Genomic DNA, 25,511 nt, shown 5'->3' with positions numbered 1-25,511 from the left:
AGAAGTTCACAATGTGTATCCTATTTTGATGAAACTTGAAATGTATGATTATAATCCAAAGATCTTGGCTCTTGTCGATATTTGCGCGTATCAGACCGTAACTTCCTATGGCCCCTGATTGTGAACCCTAGAAGTCACTATTTTGATTAGATTTTGATGAAACTTGAAATATATCTTTTATATCCCAAATGTCTAGGTCCATTTCGATACTTGCTCATTTCAGATCATAACTACCTGGATTATGGCCCCTGATTGTAGGAAAAATTGCTTTTTTAGCTTTTCTATCCATCTCTTGCAAAATGTAGGCGTAGCGCTGCCTGGAAGCCATTGGTTTTTATACGCCCACATTTTCATGTGGACGTATATTGTCGTCATCCCCGTCCACAATTGTTTGTGGACACTCTACAGGTCACATAATTCTTATCCAATTTTGACAAAACTTCAAATATAGGTTTATCTCCAAAAGATCTTGGTTGCTTTCAATATTGGCATGTATCGGATCGAAACTTCATGGATTATGGCCCCTGAACGAAAAATCATGTTTTTAGCTTGTGGACCCTATAGAGGACACAATTTTAAAAATCTTGGTTCCTTTCAATATTCGTGCATATCGGATTGTAACTTCCTGAATCATGTGCCCTGATTGTACCAAAAGTCGGGTTTTAAGCTTGTGGTCCCTCTAGAGGTCACAATTATGACTGTTACACCGTAGTGTTGGTCAAGTTCGAATTTTGTGAAAATCGGACGGAAACTGCCAAACAAAAAGAGGTCACAATTTTTATCCGATTTAAAAAAAAAAAGTTTTAGTATATCACTGTTACACCCTAATGTTAGCTTGTGGTTCCTCTAGAGGTCACAAATTTTATCTGATTTAAAAAGAAAAAAGTTTTAGTATATCACCTTTACACCCTAATGTTAGCTTGTGGTTCCTCTAGAGGTCACAATTTTTATCTGATTTAAAAAAAAAACCATTTTAGTATATCACCGTTACACTCCAAATGATGGAGTCCGAATGAAAATCGGACCAAAACTGCCAGACAAAATGGCCACCCCTCAAACGCAAATAGTGTTAATATATGGTATATCAAGTGACAATTTTGATCCGATTTTGATGAAACTTGAAATATCTTTATAACCCAAAGATCTTGGTTCCTGACGATATTTGCGCATAATGGATCGTAACTTCCTGAATTATGGCCCTTGATTGTTCGAAAAATCGCTTTTTGTTTAGCTTGTTCTCTATCCATCTCTTGCAAAATGTGGGCGTATCCTGCCTGGCAGCAGCTGGTTTAAATATGCAGGGTGATGGAATTGCATATACAGTGGACTCTGTCACATCCGATCTCTGATCACTCCGGATTGCTGTGACATCCGGTATGATTTTCATGTCCTGAATTTTGTCCTTTTTACTTCAGCCAAAAAATCGCTGGTAAATCCGAATTCTGTATGTTCCGGATTCCGAAATCAATCAGCCGTCCCGTCACATAATTTCCACTGAATCGACACCGTATAATCCGTACTTCAAACGGTGGGTGTGAAGCATCCAATTATCGGTGAGATTAAAACTCAATGGGTGTGAAGCCATAAAAGATTAACGAATAATCACCAATCAATTATCGGTGAGATTAAAACTGTGTTGATTACTTTGATCGGTAAAGCAGTGAGCCCGAGTTGTTTTAAGGGAGTGGACAAGATCTACCTGCCAGTCAATTGGTCGGCCAATCGCAAAGCTTGGATGACAGGTGCCGTTTACTTTGATTGGCTTGAAAAACTGGACATAGAACGACAGATTATAAATGACAATTGACTGAAGACGGGGACGATGAAGAATATCAATCTGTTTCACAGAGAATTACGAGTCTCGTATAATATCTCTGTCATAGATGACTGCCTTAACACGTGCTGTCACAGCACGCGGTGTGAATCATTGGCTGAATGGCGCGTGCAGAGAGAATGCTGCATTTTAGTCATTTTAATACCCATTTACACTAAATCGGAAATAATTTTTAACTACAAATACGTCAAACGCCTATATTTATTTTTCCAATATATACAAAAAATGTTTTAGAATTTAATTTGTCGCAGGAAAAAAGTTAATATTTCTAGTTCATTAAGCCGCATCAATGTCATCCTTATCAGTGATTGTCGCAGCCAAGCAAATATTCACTGCGGATCAGTGTGGCATTGTTTACATAAGACATAACTGCTTCGGAGAGAATGCTGCATTTTAGTCATTTTAATACCCATTTACACTAAATCGGAAATAATTTTTAACTACAAATACGTCAAACGCCTTTATTTATTTTTCCAATATATACAAAAAATGTTTTAGAATTTAATTTGTCGCAGGAAAAAAGTTAATATTTCTAGCTCATTAAGCCGCATCAATGTCATCCTTATCAGTGATTGTCGCGGCCAAGCAAATATTCACTGACGATCAGTGTGGAAGAATATACATTAACGACAGACTTGACCTATTCAAAATTCCTACGCATGCTCAACGACATTAAACACTTCGCACAGATTAAGGACGAAAAGATGATCGCAACAATTCATTTGTTTATTGTTAGAAGATGTTGCCCAGGACTCCGCCTTACGATATGCTTCCGGTAATGTTAACCAAGCAAACTACTTTAAACGATTACATGCATTGATATTTATAAATATATTGTACGCATGCATTGATATTACATGTAAACGATTTATGAATATATTGTACGCATGCATTGTTATTGTTAATTATTTAATATAATAAAATTTTGAAAGTACAGAAAAGTTTATCATTTATAAAGGGAATAGCATTCTGGTGATTCGAAGCTACAATATATAAATACTTCCGGTTTTCGAAGTTACAGTATTTCCGGTTTTGGAGAAAACTCAGTATTCCGAAACGCTGTGTGATCCGAATTATTGTAACGATCCCGCATGATGTCGGATGTGACAGAGTCCACTGTAATTGAATTGCATACGAGAGAGGTTTTACATAGGCTAAGCCTGTTCCCCAATCCCATTCAGACATCGTGAATAAAAATATTGTTTAAAAAAAAAAAAAAAAAATGCATATAGAACTGAGGAATTTATTTTTCAGCCAAAAGTCAATTTGAGAACTATGAAAAGATTCTTGCTGCAATTGGTGGAAAACTGTTGCCAGGTTTCGGTAAGACCTGTTTCGCATGCTATCTTTTAATATAGAGCGAAGCTCTAAAGCACCGCCAAAGCCCAGTGCCAGTACTGTTTTGCTGACAATTGTCCCCGGTATTTAACTTTAATATAGAGCGAAGCTCTAAAGCACCGCGCAAAGCTCGGTGCTTGAGCGAAGCTCTTTTCCGGTAACACAGGAGCGTAATTGAAAATGTCACCCACACAGACTGTTGATTAAGAAAAAATTCAGACCGGAACCGGATACACTGGGCAAAACAGGCAATGCGCATGTCAACTTACCAAATCTCGACCAAACGAGATCACGTAACTAACAAAAATAATTCTACACACCAAATCTCGCCTCATAGAACTATTTCTATGACGCGTCTAATCACTGACGTCACATATTTTTTACGTCAATGAAAATAATTTTCACACTTTTTTGTTGTTTTTTTAAAAACAAAATTAATGTTAAAATGTATCACTTGAGAAAATTAATTATGAAGGTTTTATATTTGACAATAATCAGCTTCGCTCTACTCAGGTAATGCCTGAATGAATACAGTAAACAATAGTGCTTGGTATGTAAGCGTAAGCCGCTCGATGTGACAGCCAAAGCCCAGTGCCAGTACTGTTTTGCTGACAATTGTCCCCGGTATTTAACTTTAATATAGAGCGAAGCTCTTTTCCAGTAACACAGGAGCGTAATTGAAAATGTCACCCACAGACTGTTGATTAAAAAAAAATTCAGACCGGAACCGGATACACTGGGCAAAACAGGCAATGCGCATGTCAACTTACCAAATCTCAACCAAACGAGATCACGTAACCATATCTATGACGTAACTAACAAAAATAATTCTACACACCAAATCTCGCCCAAGCGAGATTACGCGCCTCATCGAACTATTTCTATGACGCGTCTAATCAATGACGTCACATATTTTTTAAGTCAATGAAAATAATTCTCACACTTTTTTGTTCTTTTTTTTTTTAAAAACAAAATTAATGTATAAAATTTAGATCTAAATAAAAATCAATTTTGAAAAACTAAATTATTTAACATTTTTTATATCACTTGAGAAAATTAATTATGAAGGTTTTATTTGACAATAATCAGCTTCGCTCTACTCAGGCAATGCCTGTTACATATTATAGAGCGAAGCTCTAAAGCACCGCTCTTTTCCGGTAACACAGGAGCATAATTGAAAATGTCACCCACAGACTGTTGATTAAAAAAAAATTCAGCCGGAACCGGATACACTGGCCAAAACAGGCAATGCGCATGTCAACTTACCAAATCTCGCCCAAGCGAGATCACGTAACTGGACACAGATCACCAAATATTCCTACGCCGTCACCCACGAAACAAGGGCCAAAGCTATTTTTAGTCTTCCTCTCCCTTTTCCTTTTTCCCCCTTTTGCATGGCGATTTTTGTTGACTTTTTGGTGTAGAATTGAGGAAAAGGGTTTGAAAATACATTTTCTGCCAGGTTTTGGTGAATATTGATAATTTTGATGCGGAAGGATACAAGAGTTGAGAGGTTGGTTACGTTGAAATGTAGGGCCTGAAATTGCATGTTTACTTGTCTCTACTTCCAGCTTGTGTATCTCAAGTTTTTCATGAAGAACCTCATACGTGCTTTTGGGCAAGTGGTTGCCACATGTTGCTCCATCTGTGGTAGAAAGCGTTCTACCCAACGAAAATTTGGGAAAAAGTTAGAGCCGGTCTAAGATACGAGAATTAACATTGGAGTCAATGGGGAAATCTTTAGTGATCTGTGTCCTGTCTGTGTGTGATAAGGCTGTCACTGATATGCCTTAGTTTTGAAAATATGAAGATTAAATTCTCAGAAAATATGAATAAAATAGTTTGGCTACAGAAAAACTAAAAAAAGTTAATTAAAAAAAAAAAAATCAAAGTTTTGAAGAAAAATTGTGATTTTACTGCAAATTTCTCAATTTTCAATTTTTATTGAATTTTTAACAGTAAGTAAAATATTCTAATGCCCAATGTTGGCTTATTCAGTCTCAGAAAGCACAGATAAAGTGAACAGTATTGAAATTTCACCAAATTTTGTCTAAAAATCAGGAATATTCACAAAAAATCTTGAGATTCCCCCCATTTGGATGTAGAAATTAATATTTTCATGACTACTAAAATGAGTCAAAATGTCTAAAAATGCCCATATTTTCTTTGCTAATATAACTTAGATGGGATCTACATGTTTGTCAGGTTTAGAAATAGCTCCAGCTTTCCTACAGAAAATTTAAAATTGGTAACACTGAGTTAATAATGTACAGCAGATGGGTTTGTACAAAATGTTCAAAACAGGGGTTGGCTCAATTTTGCCACTATTTTACCCAGAATAAGCATTTTTTCCTCCTTTGAAACATTAAATTCTTGCATTTCCTTCATGTAGGAAGCAATATCCCAGCCTTTCTAGACATTTTTTACTCCATCATTCTGTTTAGAGAGGCAATAAATGCCCCACCCCACCCTTTTCTATTAATGTGTTTTGAGGGATTTAAATGCACCTGTATTGACATGAAAATGATCTTTATTGGAATTTGTGGTTGAATTACAGCTAAGAATGTTATTTTTCACCCAAAAATATTTTTTTTGTGCATTTCAAGGATTTCTAACCCTTATTTGTTCAGAGTCAAACGTAGAACCCTGAGGCATTTCAGGCCAATGAGACCAGACCCAGATATAAAACTGGTGTAGATGTGTAAATGTCAGTTTAATGTTCAATATTTTCTTATCAAAATCCAGCATTTGTGGTGTTTGCTGCATTTATGTTGCCTATAAAACAATAAAATGTTAATTTTTCTCCTTTTCAGGCCTCTTTTTATGTTGTCAAGTCTGTCATGACTACTTTTTTGACTTCATTTTTTCAGGAAATTAATGTAAAGTTCCAGACATCTTGCTTCAGCACAAGGATTGCAATACAAATTTGTAACATGCCTCTGAGGTTTGAGATGTTGGAAACATTGAAATATTCCCAAATTTGTGAAAATTGTGTATTCTGTGACCCTTCTGTTAGAGAGGGGTGATCATAGACCAAATATGGCATTTTTTTCATTCATCAAGGCCTATTATTTTTAACCATAATTCATATTTATTGCACCTATTTTAGTTTATATGTGCATATGTTAGCCAGGGATGGTAAAACATAGCTGATAGACAGATTCCTTTGGTAATGTAAGTTCTGCAACCATAGATTAGATTAATTCAATCAGTGGCATGTTCAGGGGGTAGGCATACATGTTTCAGTATAGATCTCTAATATTACAATCATTGCAACTGGTTTGCATTTTTTCTGTTTGCATATTGTCCACAGATTCTAAAAATATATTTCTTGTCCGTCCGGATATTTAAAAGAGTGGAAAATTATTGGTATTTTGAGATGCTACATGTAAATTTTGTACATTTTTCATCACATGGCAGTAAAAAATTATATTTTTGAAAAAAATTCCAAATTATGAGTGTTTTCTATGTAGTTTCTTTGTAACTTGTCTAATTTTTTCACAGAACTCAGATACTGCCTTTAATAAGAAAGATTTTTAAATTTTAGCACAAAAGGCCTATGGACCTGAGATGCACCAGTGTACATAAAGCAGCATGTGTACTTAAAGGGCCATCATTTTTACAGTTATTCTTTGATTTTGATTTTCTTTCACCGGCATGTTGCCAGAACACATGGGAAGGAAATAAAGGCCTTTTGGTGATACCTGAAGTTTCACCCCTATATAGGACACAGATCACCAAATATTCCTACGCCGTCACCCACGAAACAAGGGCCAAAGCTATTTTTAGTCTTCCTCTCCCTTTTCCTTTTTCCCCCTTTTGCATGGCGATTTTTGTTGACTTTTTGGTGTAGAATTGAGGAAAAGGGTTTGAAAATACATTTTCTGCCAGGTTTTGGTGAATATTGATAATTTTGATGCGGAAGGATACAAGAGTTGAGAGGTTGGTTACGTTGAAATGTAGGGCCTGAAATTGCATGTTTACTTGTCTCTACTTCCAGCTTGTGTATCTCAAGTTTTTCATGAAGAACCTCATACGTGCTTTTGGGCAAGTGGTTGCCACATGTTGCTCCATCTGTGGTAGAAAGCGTTCTACCCAACGAAAATTTGGGAAAAAGTTAGAGCCGGTCTAAGATACGAGAATTAACATTGGAGTCAATGGGGAAATCTTTAGTGATCTGTGTCCAACTAACAAAAATAATTCTATCCACCAAATCTCGCCTAAGCGAGATTACGCGCCTCATAGAACTATTTCTATGACGCGTCTAATCAATGACGTCACATATTTTGTACGTCAATGAAAATAATTCTCACACTTTTTTGTTCTTTTTTTTAAAAACAAAATTAATGTATAAAATTTAGATCTCAATAAAAACTAAATTATTTAATATTTTTTGTATCACTTGAGAAAATTAATTATGAATGAAGGTTTTATATTTAACAATAATCAGCTTCGCTCTACTCAGGCAATGCCTGTTACATATTACCTGGTGCCAATACCATATAAATGGCAATACATTTGTTCAAATCAACACTCTACCATATTTATTAACTGACAGGTTTTAGGTTTTAACCATAACACCACAAAATATGATTTTGTTCGATTGGGGATGTAATTCAAGATTTTTTCCTGTGAGGATATTAAATTGTTGACCAGTTATATATCCACATCTAATATATTTCTCAATGAGAGCAATAGTGGCTCAGTCAATAAGGCACTGGCTTACTAACTGGTGTTGGCTGAGAAAGTTCTTCTAGATTTTCCAGTGTGGCTTCCCCTTGTTAGTATGGACGGGAGCGAGTGGCAAAGGACAGTTGGAATATGATAAATAGTAGGCAAAAACTAAAAAATTAACCTTATAGCATTAGTGGTGTAGAAAAGGTGCTAAACTCCAAGATTTCATATACTCGACATTATACATGGATGCTTGAAATAAGATAAAGAGGAACTCTTGTGTTCCATGTTTTAATGCTTCTTTTTACATTTTGCTTTAACATGGTATCGGAAGGGTCTGCTTGAATGCAGTGGTTGGGATCTAGCAACTGGAGGTGCAACAATCATTACCCTCTGTAAAAGGGTGTCCTTAAAATGTAGAGCCCTAACTGTGACCTTGTAGGATTAGCATGAGTGGCAATTCAGTTTAAATTTCCTGTCCATTTGTATTATGATATGTAGAAGTAGTTAGAAGATTCCTTTAGAAGTAGATAATATACATAAAATAAAGTAAATGTGTCCATTCTAGATAATTATTTTATTGCTGACATGTTTCATACAAAATTTTACCCCAAATCTGTTTTAGCTGTACCAGTAACGAGGGATGAACTTCAGCTGCTCATGAGGTACGTTAAAGTCTTTATCCAAGTCGTTATGATAATGTATAACATGACTACATACAGTGGCAGATCTACAGGGTTGGGGTGCCTTCACATCTGAGGTGGAGGGGGGCATGATTGAACTGTATGTGGCCTTTATCTGTTAGAATGGAAAGCCAAGGTCCACTGTGTGTATGTATATGACAAACACATAAAATAAAAACCATGACAAGCAGAGTGGGCGTAATTGTCACTGTCCAGGCAAAATTCTCCCTAGCACTGCATAGGAAAGAACAAGTGTTAATTTCTAAATGACCATGTGTTACAGAGATATTAAACTTCCTTCCATTCACTTATATCAATTTATTGCAGATTACAACAGTCATTAATAACCAAGAAGCCTTTAAACCAGAAAGAAGCGATGGAACTAGTCAGGGTGAGATGTAAACAGTTACAATATGTCTACATACAACTCACTTCTGTTGAAGTTAACAAATTCTTCAAAAATTGTAAAGTGTTAAATACTAAATAGCTAATAAAGTTTAGTATTACAACCGCTGTCTGTCATCATTTAACTGTACTATAAAGCCTATGTTTGTCCTGGCTGAAGTTTATTGTGTTAAAAGGAAAGCTAAAACTACTGGAGTGTTTCGCAAAATGCAGAGTGAGAAATAAATAGCCCTGTAGGCTAAGGACAAGTCTGAAAAAATTATTAAGAAACAAATGATGAAATTGTTTTGTCCAATCCATCTATGGGATTTGGTTTCAGGACTAACCATACTTGTATTTAAAGGATCGGTTACTCATGTCACAGGATCATACATGTATGCGAATCAAAAATCTAAAAAAAAACAAACAAAACAATTTTACATGAAAGCTTCAACTCTTAGGGATAATGTAAATATGAAGAATTTTGGCTTATTTACACAAATGAGTGAAATGAGATTAATATGGCAAGTTTAATAAAGTTATCCAGGCACTAATGCAATTATTTTGGGGAACTCGTCACCAATCAAAATGTTTGTACTTCTAGAAAACTGACTGCAGACTTTCCGAGATTAAAAAATTCAGTAATAAACGCTTATTACCAATAGGTTTCTTCATCGGGAGCCAAATATGAACAGACCCTACAATTTGAAAACTGTTATGCATATATACTCTTAAAAAAAAAAAAAAAAAAAGTAGGGGATATGCAGAAACAATACAAAACTGCGGAAATGCACTGCTGTTTTTATTAGAGGTAACCAGTGTATGTTAATAACAGGCCAATTTCCTACACATGAACATAAACAGTTCATCTGGGCGGCTTATCTGACGGCCCCATTTCACTCGCAAAGAGATACACTGTCAAAAGTGAAAATGCAGGTTTTTGTTTTTTGTCTTAATAATGAGTAATTGCTCCACCAATCCTCAGACATTCAGCAATTCGTCGTGGCATGCTCCTAATCAACAGTCCAATCACGATTTGGGGCAATCTGACCCACTCCTCTTGTTGTGCCACGGCCAATTCTTGCAGTGTTGACGAACACGTCTCCCAATCAAATTAAATGTAACGCACTAAAGGAAAGATATGCTAAACAGTAAATCTTATTCAAGAAACGATAGGAAAGCAAACATGGATGGGATAAATCAGCAAGCGGCAGTTTTCATCAACCCTTCCTTGAAGTATCAAATTTGACAATGAACCCCTCCCATGTGTATGGCGCTGTTGCGTTGGTTGGGGCGATAAGTTCTTCATCTGTAAACATACTCTCAAAGCATGTCAAGTGATCATGACTATTGATCATATCACAACCTGCATAGGTATTTGCATTTCAATATCCCCTACTTTTTTATACGCCCACATTTTCATGTGGACGTATATTGTCGTCGCCCCTGTCCGTCCACAATTGTTTGTGAACAGTCTACAGGTCACAATTTTTATCAGATTTCAACGAAACTTGAAATATAGGTTTATCACCCTAAGATCTCGGTTCCTTTCGATATTGGCATGTATCAGACTTTAACTTCATGGATTATGGCCCCTGATTGTAAGAAAAATCACGTTTTTAGCTTGTGAACACTGTAGAGGTCACAATTTTTATCCGATTTGGTTTAAACTTGAAATGTATGCTTATAACCCAAAGATCTTGGTTCCTTTCGATATTCACGCATATCTGACCGTAACTTCCTGAATTATGGCTCCTGATTGTCGATAAATCATGTTTTTAGCTTGTGGACCCTATAAGGTCATGATATTTATCTGATTTAAAAAAAACGTATTATTATATCACCGTTAAACCCTAAACTGACAGACAGAATGGTCGCCCTTCGTTCTCAAATAGCGTAAAAATATGGTATATCAAGGTTGTGGACCCTATAGAGGTCACAATTTTTATCCCGATTTGGTTGAAACTTGAAATGTAAGTTTATAACCAAAGATCTCGGTTCCTTTCGATATTTGCGCATATCGAATTGTAATTTCCTGAATTATGGCCCTTGATTGTAGGAAAAATCACTTTCTTTTTAGCCTGGAGGTCGGGTGTTCGATCCCTGCATTGGCCGAGAAAGTTCATCCAGATTTTCCGGCGTGGTTCCCCCTTGTCAGTGATGCAGGACGGTGGAGCTGAAACCTCCTGCAATGATGTTTACAGCTATATATAATTAACAAGAGGTTGCCTTGCAAGGGATAGACAGAAGCAGCTAAATTGATTTCCATACAAAAAGCCTTGATGTAACAGTCCAACATGCACCATTAACCGGAAACGATTATTTTCCACATAGCTTATATTTCATTACAGATAGTAATGTTTTATCGTTCGAGGATCCAAGATTGTGGGGTATCTGTACATCACTATACAGTGTAAACATCTGTTTTATATAGCTGGGAGCGGATATGGATAAGATAAGATACGTTTATATACAGTTGTAAGGATTTTATATTCAATTCGCGCTCTAACGGCATACCTCCAGGCCCCTGGACAAGTGTCCCAGCTGTCCCCCTCCATCTCACGGGCCCTGTGTAGAGGGACCACAAACAAAATATGAACAGACAGACCGGGGCGACAAAATCATACTTCCACATGAAAATGTGTGCATAAAAACCTAACAAGGAAACTGTTGACTAGGATAAATTTATTATAAGCAATTTAAAAATACATAAAAAAAGAAAAAAAAGGTAAAGCCCTGAATTTTGGAGGGATATAGTAATGACTAGATAAGAAAAATTAAAAGGAGAAACAGTTTAACAATCTCTAATAATATACCTCAATATTCCAGATAACCAATAATCATTTTCTGTATTTAGATTTAACAAAAAGTAGGTTACATGCCAGGTTTCTGTCTGTAAATAGAACTGACACCTACTTCTCGTGTGGGCTGATCTTGGAGGAAAAAATGGCAAATTCTGTTAGAACAGATTGATTTTGATAATATAAAAACCAGTATCCTTTTGTGTATGGTCTAAAAATATTATTTAAAATTTAATATTCTGATAAAAACTGAAATGATTTAAATCTTGCATAATACTCTATCATTGTATCAATCAAATCAAAACAAAGAAAATTCTGCATGGATAAAATGAGCAAATGTTTCCTGAGGTATGTACTGAATATATATATATATATATATATATATATATATATTCTTTATCAGTATATGGAATTCTTTATCAGTATATGGAATTTACAAAGAGAACACAAAAGATTATGGTCAGGTATGTCAAAATCATAGTGTGCATACTGCATTCATAATGTGCATATTTGACTCCGTGTAGGTGTAGATTATACCAATGGTCATGGCATAATTGTGTGTATTTATAATCACACATTCCATTCAAATTATGTGCTTGTAGCTATAAATTCCCTATACTGATAAAGAATATCTTATTTCTCTGCAAAAAGATATGCCATGGACGGAATATGTGTATTTCATTTTGGGATTAACACATGGTTCAATTTTATTTTAATAATTCATTTGTGCGTATGGGTCTTTAGCAGTGGGAGGACCCGGAGAAAACCCACAAGGTTGGACAGGCAACCCTACTCCTTGTCATGTACAACCGGGGAATCGAAACTATGCCAGTTGACTCAATGACAGACCTTATGATACAGTGTGCACGTGCTAACTATTCGTCCATCCAGCTCCCACAGTGCAAAAAAGAAATATCGAAGACCAGCTGTGCTAAAAGTGGGCATATAAAAATTCACATTCTACTTTTTAAGATAATATAAATAAACAATATGAATAATATACTTATATAGCAGACAAATGTCATTGCATAATGACATTTCGACGAATTCTTTTGTGTAAATAAATTAATTTGCATAGTCAGTCATTTTATAAAATTTTGTGCCAAAGGCTCTTCAATAATGTGAATTTAAACAATAATTTAAAGATGAAAAAATTACTGTTAAAAAAAACTTGTACTATACTGCATTGGGTGACCTCAAATGTAGTGTTGGAGTAATAGTTATAATGTAACACTATATTATAACTATTTTCCTAACTTTTGACCTCAAATAACATGTTAAGCCAAAAAGGGAGATAATTTCAGCTTTATTTTCATTCAGCTGTGGATAAAATTACAAGGAAGTCTCCAGAAACACTAGTGTTACCGAAACAAATTCAAACGTGGCTTCCGCTTATCCTGCTTCGATAATATCTTGGCTTATTTCTAAAGAATTGACCCCAACAAATATCAGAATTCGTGTGTTTTGTATAAATATTGAAGGACTTTCAATATTGAATATTAGATGAAAAAATACCATTTTATGAAAATTAGATACTTACTTTCATCTCCATTAAAGAGTAACACCTTATAGGGGATAGAGGTAGTATCCTGTATGGACCCCAAGAAGCCTTCCATGAGTGACACTAGTTTTGTATTCACTTCACTTGAGTAATTAAAAGCCAAGATAAAAAAAATAAAGTTATAAATTAAACTGTTGGGCTCGGATGCATTATAATATTCTCCACTAATAATGTACTTGGAGGTAGATAGAACAAACTAATTGTGGAAAATGACCATGAGTTTCAATTTAATATATTTTCCAAAGTGTAACCGTTTTTCTAACTTGAACATCAAATTAAGGGGCTTGGGTTAACTCGTTTACTGACTAAAACTCTAACACTAACTTTTTGTTCAGACCTCACTCCTTCTCAAGAAAATAGGTAATGTCTGTCCAAACCCTATAGACAAGGGGTGTTCACAAGCATTAAAAGTAACAGTGTAAACTTGAATAAATTTTGCAAATTAATTTGAAAAATTCTAAATATGGATCGTGTTCTTTCTTATGCCTTGGTTTTAAACAATTCAATGAAATCTAATAAACTGTTGCTTTAGGCAAATGTGTTTTTACATGACAAATCATGAACATTCAGGTGAAAAAAAACCCACTGTAGGCTTATATAATAGCTATCTGTTTGCATTAGATGGTCATGTGATGGTTTCATAACAGTCTTGATTACAACACATAGTTTTCGTTATTCAGTCAAGGTTCACATGTCACCCTAATGTGACCTCCAATGCAATACAAAGTCATCCATATAAAACAGAGGCCATCAAATGTATAAAAAAAATAATGAAATTTATATCTGAATTTTAACCAGATGGATTTTGTAAGGGCTATTGTCAATCAACACCATCCACCAGGGCTTTTAAAGTTCCTAAGCCCCATAATTATGCATGTATTCTAAAGAAATCATTAAAATTTGACAAAGATGTTATTTGTATAACTAATGTTAACAATGCATAAAAATCAGATGATTGTAATATCCAGAGAATCCACAGGAACATCAGTTTATGACCAACTATAATTTAGGTGCATAAACAATTAAGATAGATATACATAGTTTAAAATGACATGTTATTGCAAACTACAATATTGTGAAAGTTGAATCTCTAATAAGGAATATCAGTCCAAATATGGTTAAGTTCCGTTGTGTATACATCGATCTACGCTGCTCCCTGTGTAATAAGACAGCTGCCATCTTTATATACCATGAACAAAATTGATCAGCGTGTTTTAAATCTGTTTGAATCCAAGCCAAGAGATTATCTAGCGTTGGTAATTTGTTTTTCTTTTCTTAATTAAATGTTAAATAATCAGAGTACATATTAGCGTGGATTAGGCAGTGAGAAAATCGTTACTTTAAGAATAAAATTATTTACAGTTATTTTACACTCTAAAACGATATATAATTTTCAACTGATTATGGATGATACACAGTAATAAAACACAGATATGGCATATTTACAGTTCTGTAACAAATATGGCACAAAACGCATGTCGCAGTAGTCATATGTCAAACATCGGTTGTCTGAATAACAGCAGCATTATCATCATGATTAGCACTTGGTGATGTACCACCAGAATCATATCCAGTTTTAACATAGGCTGATAAACTGCTGCCTGTTGAATGACCACTCGCTGAAGGCAAGAACTGAGGATTGACAACATATTCAGATATATTAAAAGGCAATTCCATTGCACTATTTTGTATAATATCAATTTGTTCATTTTTGGAACCGTCAACTTGTTCATTATTTTCTTGTTCACATTGTCTCAAATTGTCAACACAATTAAAATTATCATCTTCCGATAAAGCAAATTGCTTGTAATGAGGTCTTCCTGAATCTGAACTTTCTGAATCACCAGTGACAATATTTTCCATTCTGTTGTTCACATTATATTTTGTATCCACAACATTAGTTTTGCTATCCAAAGTATAAGCATTGTTTGTTTTTACTTTCGATTCATCTGTTATTGTAGTGTCCTCATGTGATACATAGCCATTGCACACATTGTCCGTACACTTATTAAGCTTATCACCATTTATAAAACTGTCTTTTTGTAAATCTTTCTGAACCCGGTCATGATATTCATTTGATTCATGTTGGTCAGTATCATTGGCTGTATGTCTACCATCATTAAAATCTGAAGTAAATAACTCTTGAGGAGTAAAATCTGACTGATTGCATTTACCAATTGAAACATTACTCTTTTGTGGAACGGATTTAACTGCATCGCCAATATATTTAGCAGGTACATCTTCTTTAATACATGTAAATGTTTCATTTGATATCTGACCATTTGTTAATCTTGGAATCTTGACATCATAAGGGGGTGAGATTTCAAGAGCTAATACATCATCAGAAACTATATCTTTACTAGGCGACTAAAAAAAAAAAATAAAGTTTATTTTTTATTACAAGAATATTGCAAAGAAATTTCATGTTATGTTAAATACAGGTCTACTTTGAGGGGTTTAGTGCCTGAATGGTCTAATGCATGATGCACTTTAGATCATAAAGTCTGTCATTGAGTCAAGTGGCACGGTTTATATCACACACTTGTACATGTTGTGACAAGGTGTTGGGTCGCCTGCCTAACCTTGTGGGTTTTCTCTGGGTCCTTCGATTTCCTACCACTGCTAAAGGACCCTATAGATGTATTATTGAAATAAAATTGTACTAAATAATAGTCCCAAAATGATGTAGTTTGTGTTGAATTTAAGAACTCTCTCTCTCTCTCTCTGTGTCTCTCTCTCTCTTATGTAGTTAACTGAATGCTAGAATATGTACCTCTGGTAGTGATGTAGTAAGAAGTCCTTGATGAGTTGGTGAATATTGATTTGGTATATGTTTACTATGACCATTTGACTGAAAGTAAATAAAATCATAACTGATTTTCTTTTCTAATAATCAAGAAATTCATGGCAGCAAAAATATAATTTGTTATGCTAGGTTCCCACTATCACGATTCGTCGAGTAATTGTGGTGATCCTATCATATATTGAGGTCAGTCATAGCAATCGTGTTGATCATATGGAAAGGTATCCGAATGTATCTCAATTGGGACAATCCTATGGTAATGCACTGCACGACAGTGGGACATAGCATTAGCTAATTAACTATCATACAGTGGTTCTAGCAAGTATTAGAATTTGCAGGTTTTGTTGCGTTTTTATTCACATTTTGCGGGCCATTCGATGAAAAATTGGAGATGAATGTTCTAAAAGAGTTATATTACTCCTATAAACTATTTTGCAGATTATTTCCAAATGACTTAATATTTATAGTTATAGTTAAAACTTACAGACAAGGTTAACATGCTATTTCTTCACATTATGCATTATGTCATTAATTAAACAACCAGTTATTTTTAGACTCAATGAAAACTGGGATTTCTCATTTAATGCAAATAAAACACTTACATCCAAGTTCTCTTCTGGGTTCTTAATCTTATATGGTGTAAAATTACATATTTTCTTAGAAAGAAATCTGTATGAAGAAGAAAATAAATTTCAAACATCATGTGATAGCATACACATAAAAAATACAAGTCATAAGTCGAAGTATTATTAATTACGGCTCAATAATCCATTCCATGGGTCATATCTAAACTATCATCTCAAAATATTCTAAATCATTATTCAAATATTGTATCGAATATTTGATTCAACTGAAATGATCATTCTTGGGGTTGTTTTTGATACTTTTTCAAATCAAATCAAAATATTTTCCTTTATTTGCTTTTTTATTTTTGAACATTAATAATAATTAATATCCAAAAACAAATACTAAAAAGTCAAATAGCCTTAAAAAACTATTTGAAATCGACTACTGGTTTTCAAATATTTTGGGAACACATACTAGGTCACTGATGACCTATATTTCATTAACCTAATCTTCAGACACAGAACAAACCAACCTCTCTCTTTTAGAGGTCATTTCTTTGGAACATCCACAATTTTCATGCTACATCAAATTTTAATTTTTCTAATGTAGATTTGAATACAGGGACACCATGATTCACCACCCAGTTAGAATGAGTATCAAACCATACAACATGGTTATAGATATCTAACTGTTGTGCAGTTTACCTCCCTATATAGATTGTATACTCAGCTCATGATATACTCTAAAGATTAGCATGCATCGATAAAGTTATTTTTTTTACTTACTTCATTCCAACGAAGGTGAAAAATAGCAGTACTGCAGAACCTATGACTATCATCACTATATAAACTGTTGGGAAACGTTCCTCTACAATAAGTCAAATCTATAGTTACAGAATAAGCCACTAAAAGTACACTAGCAAACAGAATTAAAAGCAATAGAATGAAAGGTCATTGTTAAGAATAGCTCATGGTAATGTACATATATAGAAGTTCCTCTTACTGGTGGACAACATTCTTTAATTCACACCACTCTGCCAAAACTTAGAGCTATTATTAGGAAACCTATACTACAATTACTTATTTGCATTTAGATTATTCATCTGATGACAATTATGGCTACCTGAACCAACTAAGTTCCGCATTTTTGAAGCATCACTGGTCGAAAGAGAAAATACACTTAAATTTCAAGAGTCACTCAGAAACATCAGCTTGAAGACACCATATTTAATGATCTAGTTGTGAACCCAATGTTGGATTAAGACGCGTGGCGGCCCTGGTGCACTTGAGTAAACGGAGGCCCCCACCCAGCCCTATCTCAAAAAAATAGTTAATTTTGACATTGAATGATATAAAAAATATTATTGATTATTTAAATAAAGTTAGGTTGCCAGGCAACAAAACTTACGCCCACAGCAGCTAAATTGTCCGGGCAGTCAACAAGTGTTGTCGCATATTTTTACTTTTTTCGGTAATAAAACATTTATAATACCCTAAAACTTTTTCAAAGTGATCAAGGGCCATAACTTTGGCAGTAATTAATCGGAAATCTTTGAAAATCAATAGGATTCTTCGTCTCATGACCTCAAACACTGTGTATAAATTCAAAGTCAATTAGATATTAACTTCAGCCTCTAGAGCATCCACGAGATTTTTCGAAGTGATCAAGGGCCATAACTCTGGCAATAATTATTGAAAATCACTGAAAATGAATAGACTTCTTCATCTCATGACCTTAAACACTGTGTATAAATTTAAAGTCAATCGGATATTAACTTTAGCCTCTAGAGCATCCACAAGATTTTTCAAAGTGATCAAGGGCCATAACTCTGGCAGTAATTATTGTAAATTGCTGGAAAATCAATTGGCTTTTTCGTCTCATGACCTTAAGCACTGTGTATAAATTTAAAGTCAATCGGATATTAACTTTGGCCTCCAGAGCGTCCACAAGATTTTTTGAAGTGATCAAGGGCCATAACTCTGGCAGTAATTATCAAAAATCGCTGAAAATGAATAGACTTATTCGTCTCATGGCCTTAAACACTGTGTATAAATTTAAAGTCAATCGGATATTAACTTTAGCCTCTAGAGTGTCCACAAGATTTTACAAAGTGATCAAGGGCCATAACTCTGGCAGTAATTATCGAAAATCGAGGAAATCGAGGAAAATGAATAGGCTTCTTCGCCTCATGACCTTAAGCACTGTGTATAAATTTAAAGTCAATCGGATATTAACTTTGGCCTCCAGAGCGTCCACAAGATTTTTTGAAGTGATCAAGGGCCATAACTCTGGCAGTAATTATCAAAAATCGCTGAAAATAAATAGACTTCTTCGTCTCATGGCCTTAAACACTGTGTATAAATTTAAAGTCAATCGGATATTAACTTTGGCCTCTAGAGTGTCCAGAAGATTTTTTGAAGTGATCAAGGGCCATAACTCTGGCAGTAATTATCGGAAATTGCTGAAAATCAATAGGCTTCTTCGTCTCATGGCTTAAACACTGTATATAAATTTAAAGTCAATCGGATATTAACTTTAGCCTCTAGAGCGTCCACAAGCAATTGTGGATGCTGGACCGACAGACGGACGGGGGTGACGACAATATACGACCACATTTCAATGTGGGCGTATAAAAATGAAGATTAAATAGACAGGTACAATCTCAAATCAATGAATGCTTAAAGATACTTTCACACAAAAGTATGTCAATTGTAGTATACCGGTATGGAAAGTAGAGATACCCAGTCTTACTAGAAAAACACCCATGGAGCACGCACAGGACAAAAATGAGAGGGTGTCACTAATGAGCACCCTGACTATTAAGGACTGTCTGCTCGAGTGACGACTGCACGTGTACATTGTCTGACCTCTTGCCGTTAGAGAGCGCTTGATGTATATGTTCATAAGCTTGATGGTTAGTGGAGGTGGAAAGACTTTAAACGTACAACAGTTTCAGAGATAAAAAACATGTGGGCAGGGGATAATTTGAGAATTTGCTTAGGCTTCGATATTTATGATAAATGGACAGCGATTAAACACAACATCGTCTTTTATATGGTTGATTTGAGTAACTGTCATCATTATCTGTCTATTGTTCAATTATTGTAGAAACAGAACAGAAGGCTAGTTTTGATTATCTAAATCAAACCAGATAAAAGCAACATCTGTGTAGTGCCTACAGTTCATCAAAATTAGGTCATCTGGGATACCCAATGGAGCAGACACTCCAGATATTGTCTTAACAATGATTATATACATTCAAGCTGTACTGTTAGAGTTTAGGTCATACCTAAACAAAAGCAATTCTAAATATAGAAGTATTTTCAAAAGCTTATAAATTTTTAAACTGCAAAGCTTCTAGATAGCTAATATTAGCTGCAAGAGAAATCAACTACATGTATCTGTAAAAAAACCTAATTTTTCATTTATATCATTGCAAATACAGCAATAAAAGAAAAACTAAATTTTCTATTGAGATTTCTGGAAATTTATAACATAGTGATTATAAAAACAATAATATACTATTCAAAAAAAGTAGGGGATATTTGATTTTTAAGTGTTATTAAAGTCACCTAATGAAACTGACGAAGAAACAAATGACAAAATGAAATGAAGTTCACATTCATCGATTTATTCCAAATGATCGTTAGACTAAGTAAGGCACAGACTGACCATTATAAGGGTAAAATGATACCCGGGGTCAAACAGCAAAGTTACCACAGCATCACAAACAAGTCAGTAACGGGTAAATCCTCCTCTGTTTGCCAAACAAGCATTGATCCGACGTGGCATACTCCTAATGAGACGTCTAAGGTCATTTTGGTCCAGATTGTCCCATTCCTGTTGCAACGCAGAAGCAAGTTCTTGGACATTGGCAGGACGTTGTTGACGTTGACGTAACCTCTGTCCAAGCATGTCCCGGACATGCTCGATGGGGGAGAAGTCGGGATTCTGTGCTGGCCAAGGTAATGTGGTGATGTTCTGTTGTTGGAGGTAACCTGTAACGATCCTGGCCCTGTGACATCTTGCGTTGTCATCCTGGAAGATGAAACGGCGGCCATGACGTCGTGCGAACGGCACAACATGGACTGCCAAGATGTTGTCCCGGTAGTACTAACCTGTAACACGCCCTGCAACAACATGTAAAGCCGTTCTTCCAGCAACAGTGATGCCTCCCCACACCATAACAGAACCACCCCCAAATCGATCATGTCTGATGACGTTAACGTCTTGGAAGCGCTCGTTTCGACGACGCCATACCCTCCTACGTCTGTCCAAAAAATCAACAGTGAACCTTGACTCATCTGAAAACATCACATTGCTCCAGCGTCGATTATCCCAGTGTTGACGATCCCTACACCAACGACGTCTTGCCTGAATGTGATGATCTCTCAAACAAGGGATCACGCGAGGACGTCGGGGGCGAAGGTGACCCCTATGCAGTCGATTCCGAATCGTCTGGCCACTCACTCTCACACCAGTGTCTGTTTGAAGACGAGCGCTGATCTGATTTGCTGTGATGACACGATTTCTCAAGGCCAAGGTACGGATAAATCGATCCTGGGCTTGAGTTGTCGACCTGAGCGTGGTCTGTCCTGTCGGATTGTGTATCACGGTATCTGGACCATAGCCTGCTTATGACAGACTGAGAAACATTCATCGTCCGCGCCACAACCGCCTGTGTTGTGCCGATCTGTAGCATGCCAAGGGCACGTAACCTTTCATTTTGGGTAAGCCGACGCATATCAAAATTAGTTTTCTGGTCACTAAAACAATTAAACTGATGTTTCCACCCTGGAATTCAATGCCACAATGACTGTAACATTCAAAGTCAGAGTCGTGCAAATCTTGGGTTGGACCCCCATGATGATCCCAAGCATCACCTGCATTCCATGCGGTAGCTATTGGTGCGTTTGGGCGTCACATGTAACTGGAAATGTTTCTTCTGTTAGGTTCTATAGTGACTTTTTTCGTAGTCATTTGCATATTTTAGTATTATGCCCCCAAAATCAAATATCCCCTACTTTTTTTGAATAGTATATTTAGCAGCTTTTTATTACTAAAAGTTGTCAGATTTCGCATACAATCTAACTTGAGCATGTCAGATGTAACAATCAGTGCTGATGCTGCTTTCCAACTAAAGGAAGCGGCCAGAGTACATGAGACATTACAATTATTTCAAATTCTCCTTGTATCTCCTTGCTTTACGATTAATAAGACCAACTAAAGCAGAAAAAAATGTGTATTGTCCACAAAAATACAACAGATTCAAAATTTTCTACATACCATCCCTTGGAATTCCAAACATGGCAGAACTCTCTGGGCCAGGACCAGCTAGAGCCATAGCTTGTAACGATATACTATAATTTGTTTTTGGTTGTAGCTCATCAATAACATAAACACCATCATTTCCCTCAGTCTTGTAGACTCTTTTAGATTCATCTATAATATATAAAATAACATGGTATAAAAAAAAATATTTATCTGAAGTACTAGTCAAGGCAAAAGATTTTCTATTTATTATTACCGGTATTTCATTTGCATAACCATTTCAATAATGCCAGACACCATCCAGATGCTATACATAAATTGCAGGGAAAAAAAACAACATTTAACTTTTTAGAAGAATGATAAAAACATTGTTGATTTTAGATGGAACTTACTATTACAATCTGCAGCCTGACAAACTGCTATCTCATAGCCATATACGTATGCCTCAGAATCCAAGGAACAATGGCCTGGATTCCAACGTATTTCCAGAGATTTTGTTTTCTCTGTTATTCTGATACCATCAGGAGGCACAGGAGGCTCTACAAGAATATTAATGATTAAGAATTAATCACGATAAGTTTGATGTTTACTGTTTAAAGCAGGATCTGATCTTATTTAGATAACCAGGTCTGTCATGGATTCATTTGGTGTTTTTTCAATTCCCCCCTTGTACATGACAAGGAGTAGGGTTACCTTTCCAACCTTGAGGGTTTTCTGAGGGTCCCTCTCACACCTAAAGATATCGATGTTAACCATATGTTAGTCCCTAAATGACCTAGTTTTTGAATAGTGGACTTTAAACCTCATTTATCCATTTCTCTAACCTTATTTACAAAGATCTGATTTGTTAAACATGGATTTTAGATCTTGCCTCAATATCATCTAACTTTCACCGTAAAATATAAATTCAAATTACAAAATTATGCCTTATCGGCATAATAATTCAATTTCTTCTTTGATGTGTAGAAGGCATCAAAGACTTTTGCCTGAACAGCAACAGCATTTATTCTTTACAGTAAATACACAAACTATTTCCAGGTAGACCTGGATCTAAGTCTCATAAATGTTACTAGGTACAATTTCTATAGACATTTAGGAGTAACCAGGATTTGGGGTATTTTTCTGCTGGATATATGTATATTTTATAAAATTATCACTTCCAAAGTCCAATTCCATTTTCAAATAGTAGAAATCAGGCTTTGAAACAACAAAAACTTTCTAAATGTTTTCAAATTTGCAGCTGAATGATATCCACCACTAGAATCAGTCTAAGGGTGTCAAGTGGTCAGATTCATGTAAGGAGGAAAAATCAGTCTGTTATTTTCATCAAAGACAGAGCAAAAGTAGGAATTTCTGTTGAATGGCTAGTGAGATCAGATAAAGGAATACTTATTTAGACTAGGAGTACTCTGCTTAACTCTACCATTGAATCTATGGACAGCCCCATCTGGCCATCTCACAAATGTCTTAAGACAACAACTCTAAACCTACTTGTTTAAATGCTCATGTTTATAAACTATTTCCTGGACCTTTTGTCAGCAATCTGAGCAAACAATACTGTTTGAAGTCTAGCGGTATATATGAACTCGTATTTATAATTTTATTGCACGGATAATTAGCTCCCTAGTAAAAAAAATTTGGCAAGTATGAAAAACAGCCATTTTTAACAAAAAAATAGGAATAAGAAGGGGATGCTTACACAGACAAAGTAGGGCCACTTAACACTTTGTATTTCATAAATATTTTCACTTACTTGCAGTTTTCTTTATCCGACAATCTGTCCAATACAGACCACTACTCGCATTATCTTTCTCCGCAGAAATACCATAGTGATATTTACGCCAATTAGCTGATGTAACTGGTAACAGAAGTTGTTTTGAGTCCTTGATGGATTTCCAACTTACACCACTCTGTGCAATAAGAAAACAATATCACTATAAACATAATTATTCAACAGTTGCTGTTTTAATGAATCATAAATATATTCAAATTACATTGAAAAAGATATCTTATGAGGTACTCTATGAATGTATATATTGTGCATTTGCAAGAATGGGTGAGCGTTGTCATTATCAGGCAATCTGCAAGTAATTCAAGCGCTGCAATAGTACAGGAATAATGAACTTGTGTAATTTATTATGCAATTTTAATTTATAATTATTTTCTTTCCTGGTTCATTAGTATTATGAAATCTAGATAGAAATTAATGTAAAGTTAATCGGTAAATAACAACTCTATATGTAATTAGGTACCATTATATAGCTTCACAAATAACCAGTATGTTTCAGTTTTTAATCATGATCAACTGTTATGGTCAACTGGTATGTTTCAGCCAATCATGGTCAACTGGTATGTTTCAGCTAGTCATGATCAACTGGTATGTTTCAGTTAATAGATCAGTAAATTTCACATAATATGATCAACAATAAATAACACAAATGTATATTCTTATTAAAACACAGATCCTATTTTGTTTTGTTTTTCATAGTTCAAAATTTCGTTTTACTTGTCTTTACTACACTAGGATCTGGATCTGGTGGAAGTGACGGATTAGTCAATGAAACAGTCTGTTACGGCGAGTTCTTGGCGTGCTGTGCATGGAACTGTGGGTATTCCACCTGAAACATCAACACTGACTGGTTAATCTGGCGTCATGGGTTCAAAAGCCGCTTGTATGACCCCTGACGCGACCTTCCATTGCAACCTGTCAGATCTTCATGTAGTAGAGGCCAGCGAAAGTATAAAAAAAAAAAACGAAATATAGATCTGTATTTTAATCAGATTGATATATTCAATACCTGACAAGTTGATTCATGTGTGAAAAGACACCAGACAACATGGTAGCTAACATTTTGCCATCGGTGATCAACAATCCATTTAGCAACTATACTATCATTATATTCACCTTCTATTAGCTCTACTGTCAAATTATTTGCTACTGCTAGTTCTGTATGTGTAAATAAATAATTCAGTATTCTCAAGTACATAGAAATAATAACCAAATATAAATACAGAGTCTTTAAAGTAGTTGACATAATATTATGTCCTTGTCAATCAACTTTCTGTATACTACTGATGGTTAAAGGCTTGATGCATCATTTTCGCTAAAATATCAAATTTCTCACAGCTTAATCCACGCTAAATATGTACTCAGACTGATTATTCAAAATTTCATTAAGGTGGCATTAGGTAAAATTATATTAGAAAGTTTTCGTTATAATAGTTAAAAAATAGGTAATGAAAACAGAACCAAGATATTAGCGATTCAGTTTTAGGCTAGCCTTGATCGTCATTACTACCGTTTGGTTCGATAATAAACAAAGTCGTAATTATCCATTTATACGTTAGATCATCCATCACAAACGCATCCAAATCCACTAAATATCGTAGGCTAACGATGGCACCGAGACTTGATTATGGTCTTGAGCCTAGAGGGGCCCGGAGGTATGCTGAGTAATGTTTTTTTGTAAATGATTTGTTGGTATAAATTAATAAAAAAAAAAAAAAATACATTGTAAAAGATCGTAAAGTAGAAGAAAACCAGTGATTTTCCTGAATGTGGGTACCAGGTGAAATGGGTTGGATTAGAATCAGA

At 35.2% G+C, this 25,511-nt stretch overlaps 2 protein-coding genes across 4 annotated transcripts in view; one reads left to right on the top strand and one right to left on the bottom strand.

Moving 5' to 3' along the window:
• LOC126818097 (uncharacterized) overlaps positions 1-9,038 on the top strand; it is a 32,436-nt gene extending 23,398 nt beyond the window's left edge. For both annotated transcript variants that reach the window (XM_050545298.2, XM_050545297.2), the window contains 3 exons: positions 3,089-3,157; positions 8,472-8,511; positions 8,857-9,038. Coding sequence is in view for 1 of the 2 variants with exons in the window: in XM_050545297.2 (XP_050401254.2) it covers positions 3,089-3,157; positions 8,472-8,511; positions 8,857-9,016 (269 nt within the window). In the remaining variant the exon portion in view is untranslated. The remainder of the gene's footprint in view (positions 1-3,088; positions 3,158-8,471; positions 8,512-8,856) is intronic.
• A 639-nt stretch (positions 9,039-9,677) lies between these two features.
• The window catches only part of LOC126818089 (leukemia inhibitory factor receptor), a 50,726-nt gene continuing 34,892 nt past the window's right edge, over positions 9,678-25,511 (bottom strand). For both annotated transcript variants that reach the window (XM_050545278.2, XM_050545277.2), the window contains exons 11-18: positions 24,715-24,863; positions 23,670-23,826; positions 22,309-22,455; positions 21,932-22,087; positions 17,431-17,512; positions 16,681-16,747; positions 16,049-16,126; positions 9,678-15,642 (exon numbers count right to left, since the gene is read on the bottom strand). In XM_050545278.2, coding sequence (XP_050401235.2) covers positions 14,770-15,642; positions 16,049-16,126; positions 16,681-16,747; positions 17,431-17,512; positions 21,932-22,087; positions 22,309-22,455; positions 23,670-23,826; positions 24,715-24,863 — 1,709 coding nt within the window. In that variant the 3' untranslated portion in view covers positions 9,678-14,769. The remainder of the gene's footprint in view (positions 15,643-16,048; positions 16,127-16,680; positions 16,748-17,430; positions 17,513-21,931; positions 22,088-22,308; positions 22,456-23,669; positions 23,827-24,714; positions 24,864-25,511) is intronic.

This window comes from Patella vulgata, chromosome 4, assembly GCF_932274485.2.
Source record: "Patella vulgata chromosome 4, xgPatVulg1.2, whole genome shotgun sequence".
NCBI lineage: Eukaryota > Metazoa > Mollusca > Gastropoda > Patellidae > Patella > Patella vulgata.
The sequence above is the reverse complement of the archived record's forward strand: the minus strand, read 5'-3'. Positions and strand labels throughout refer to the sequence as shown.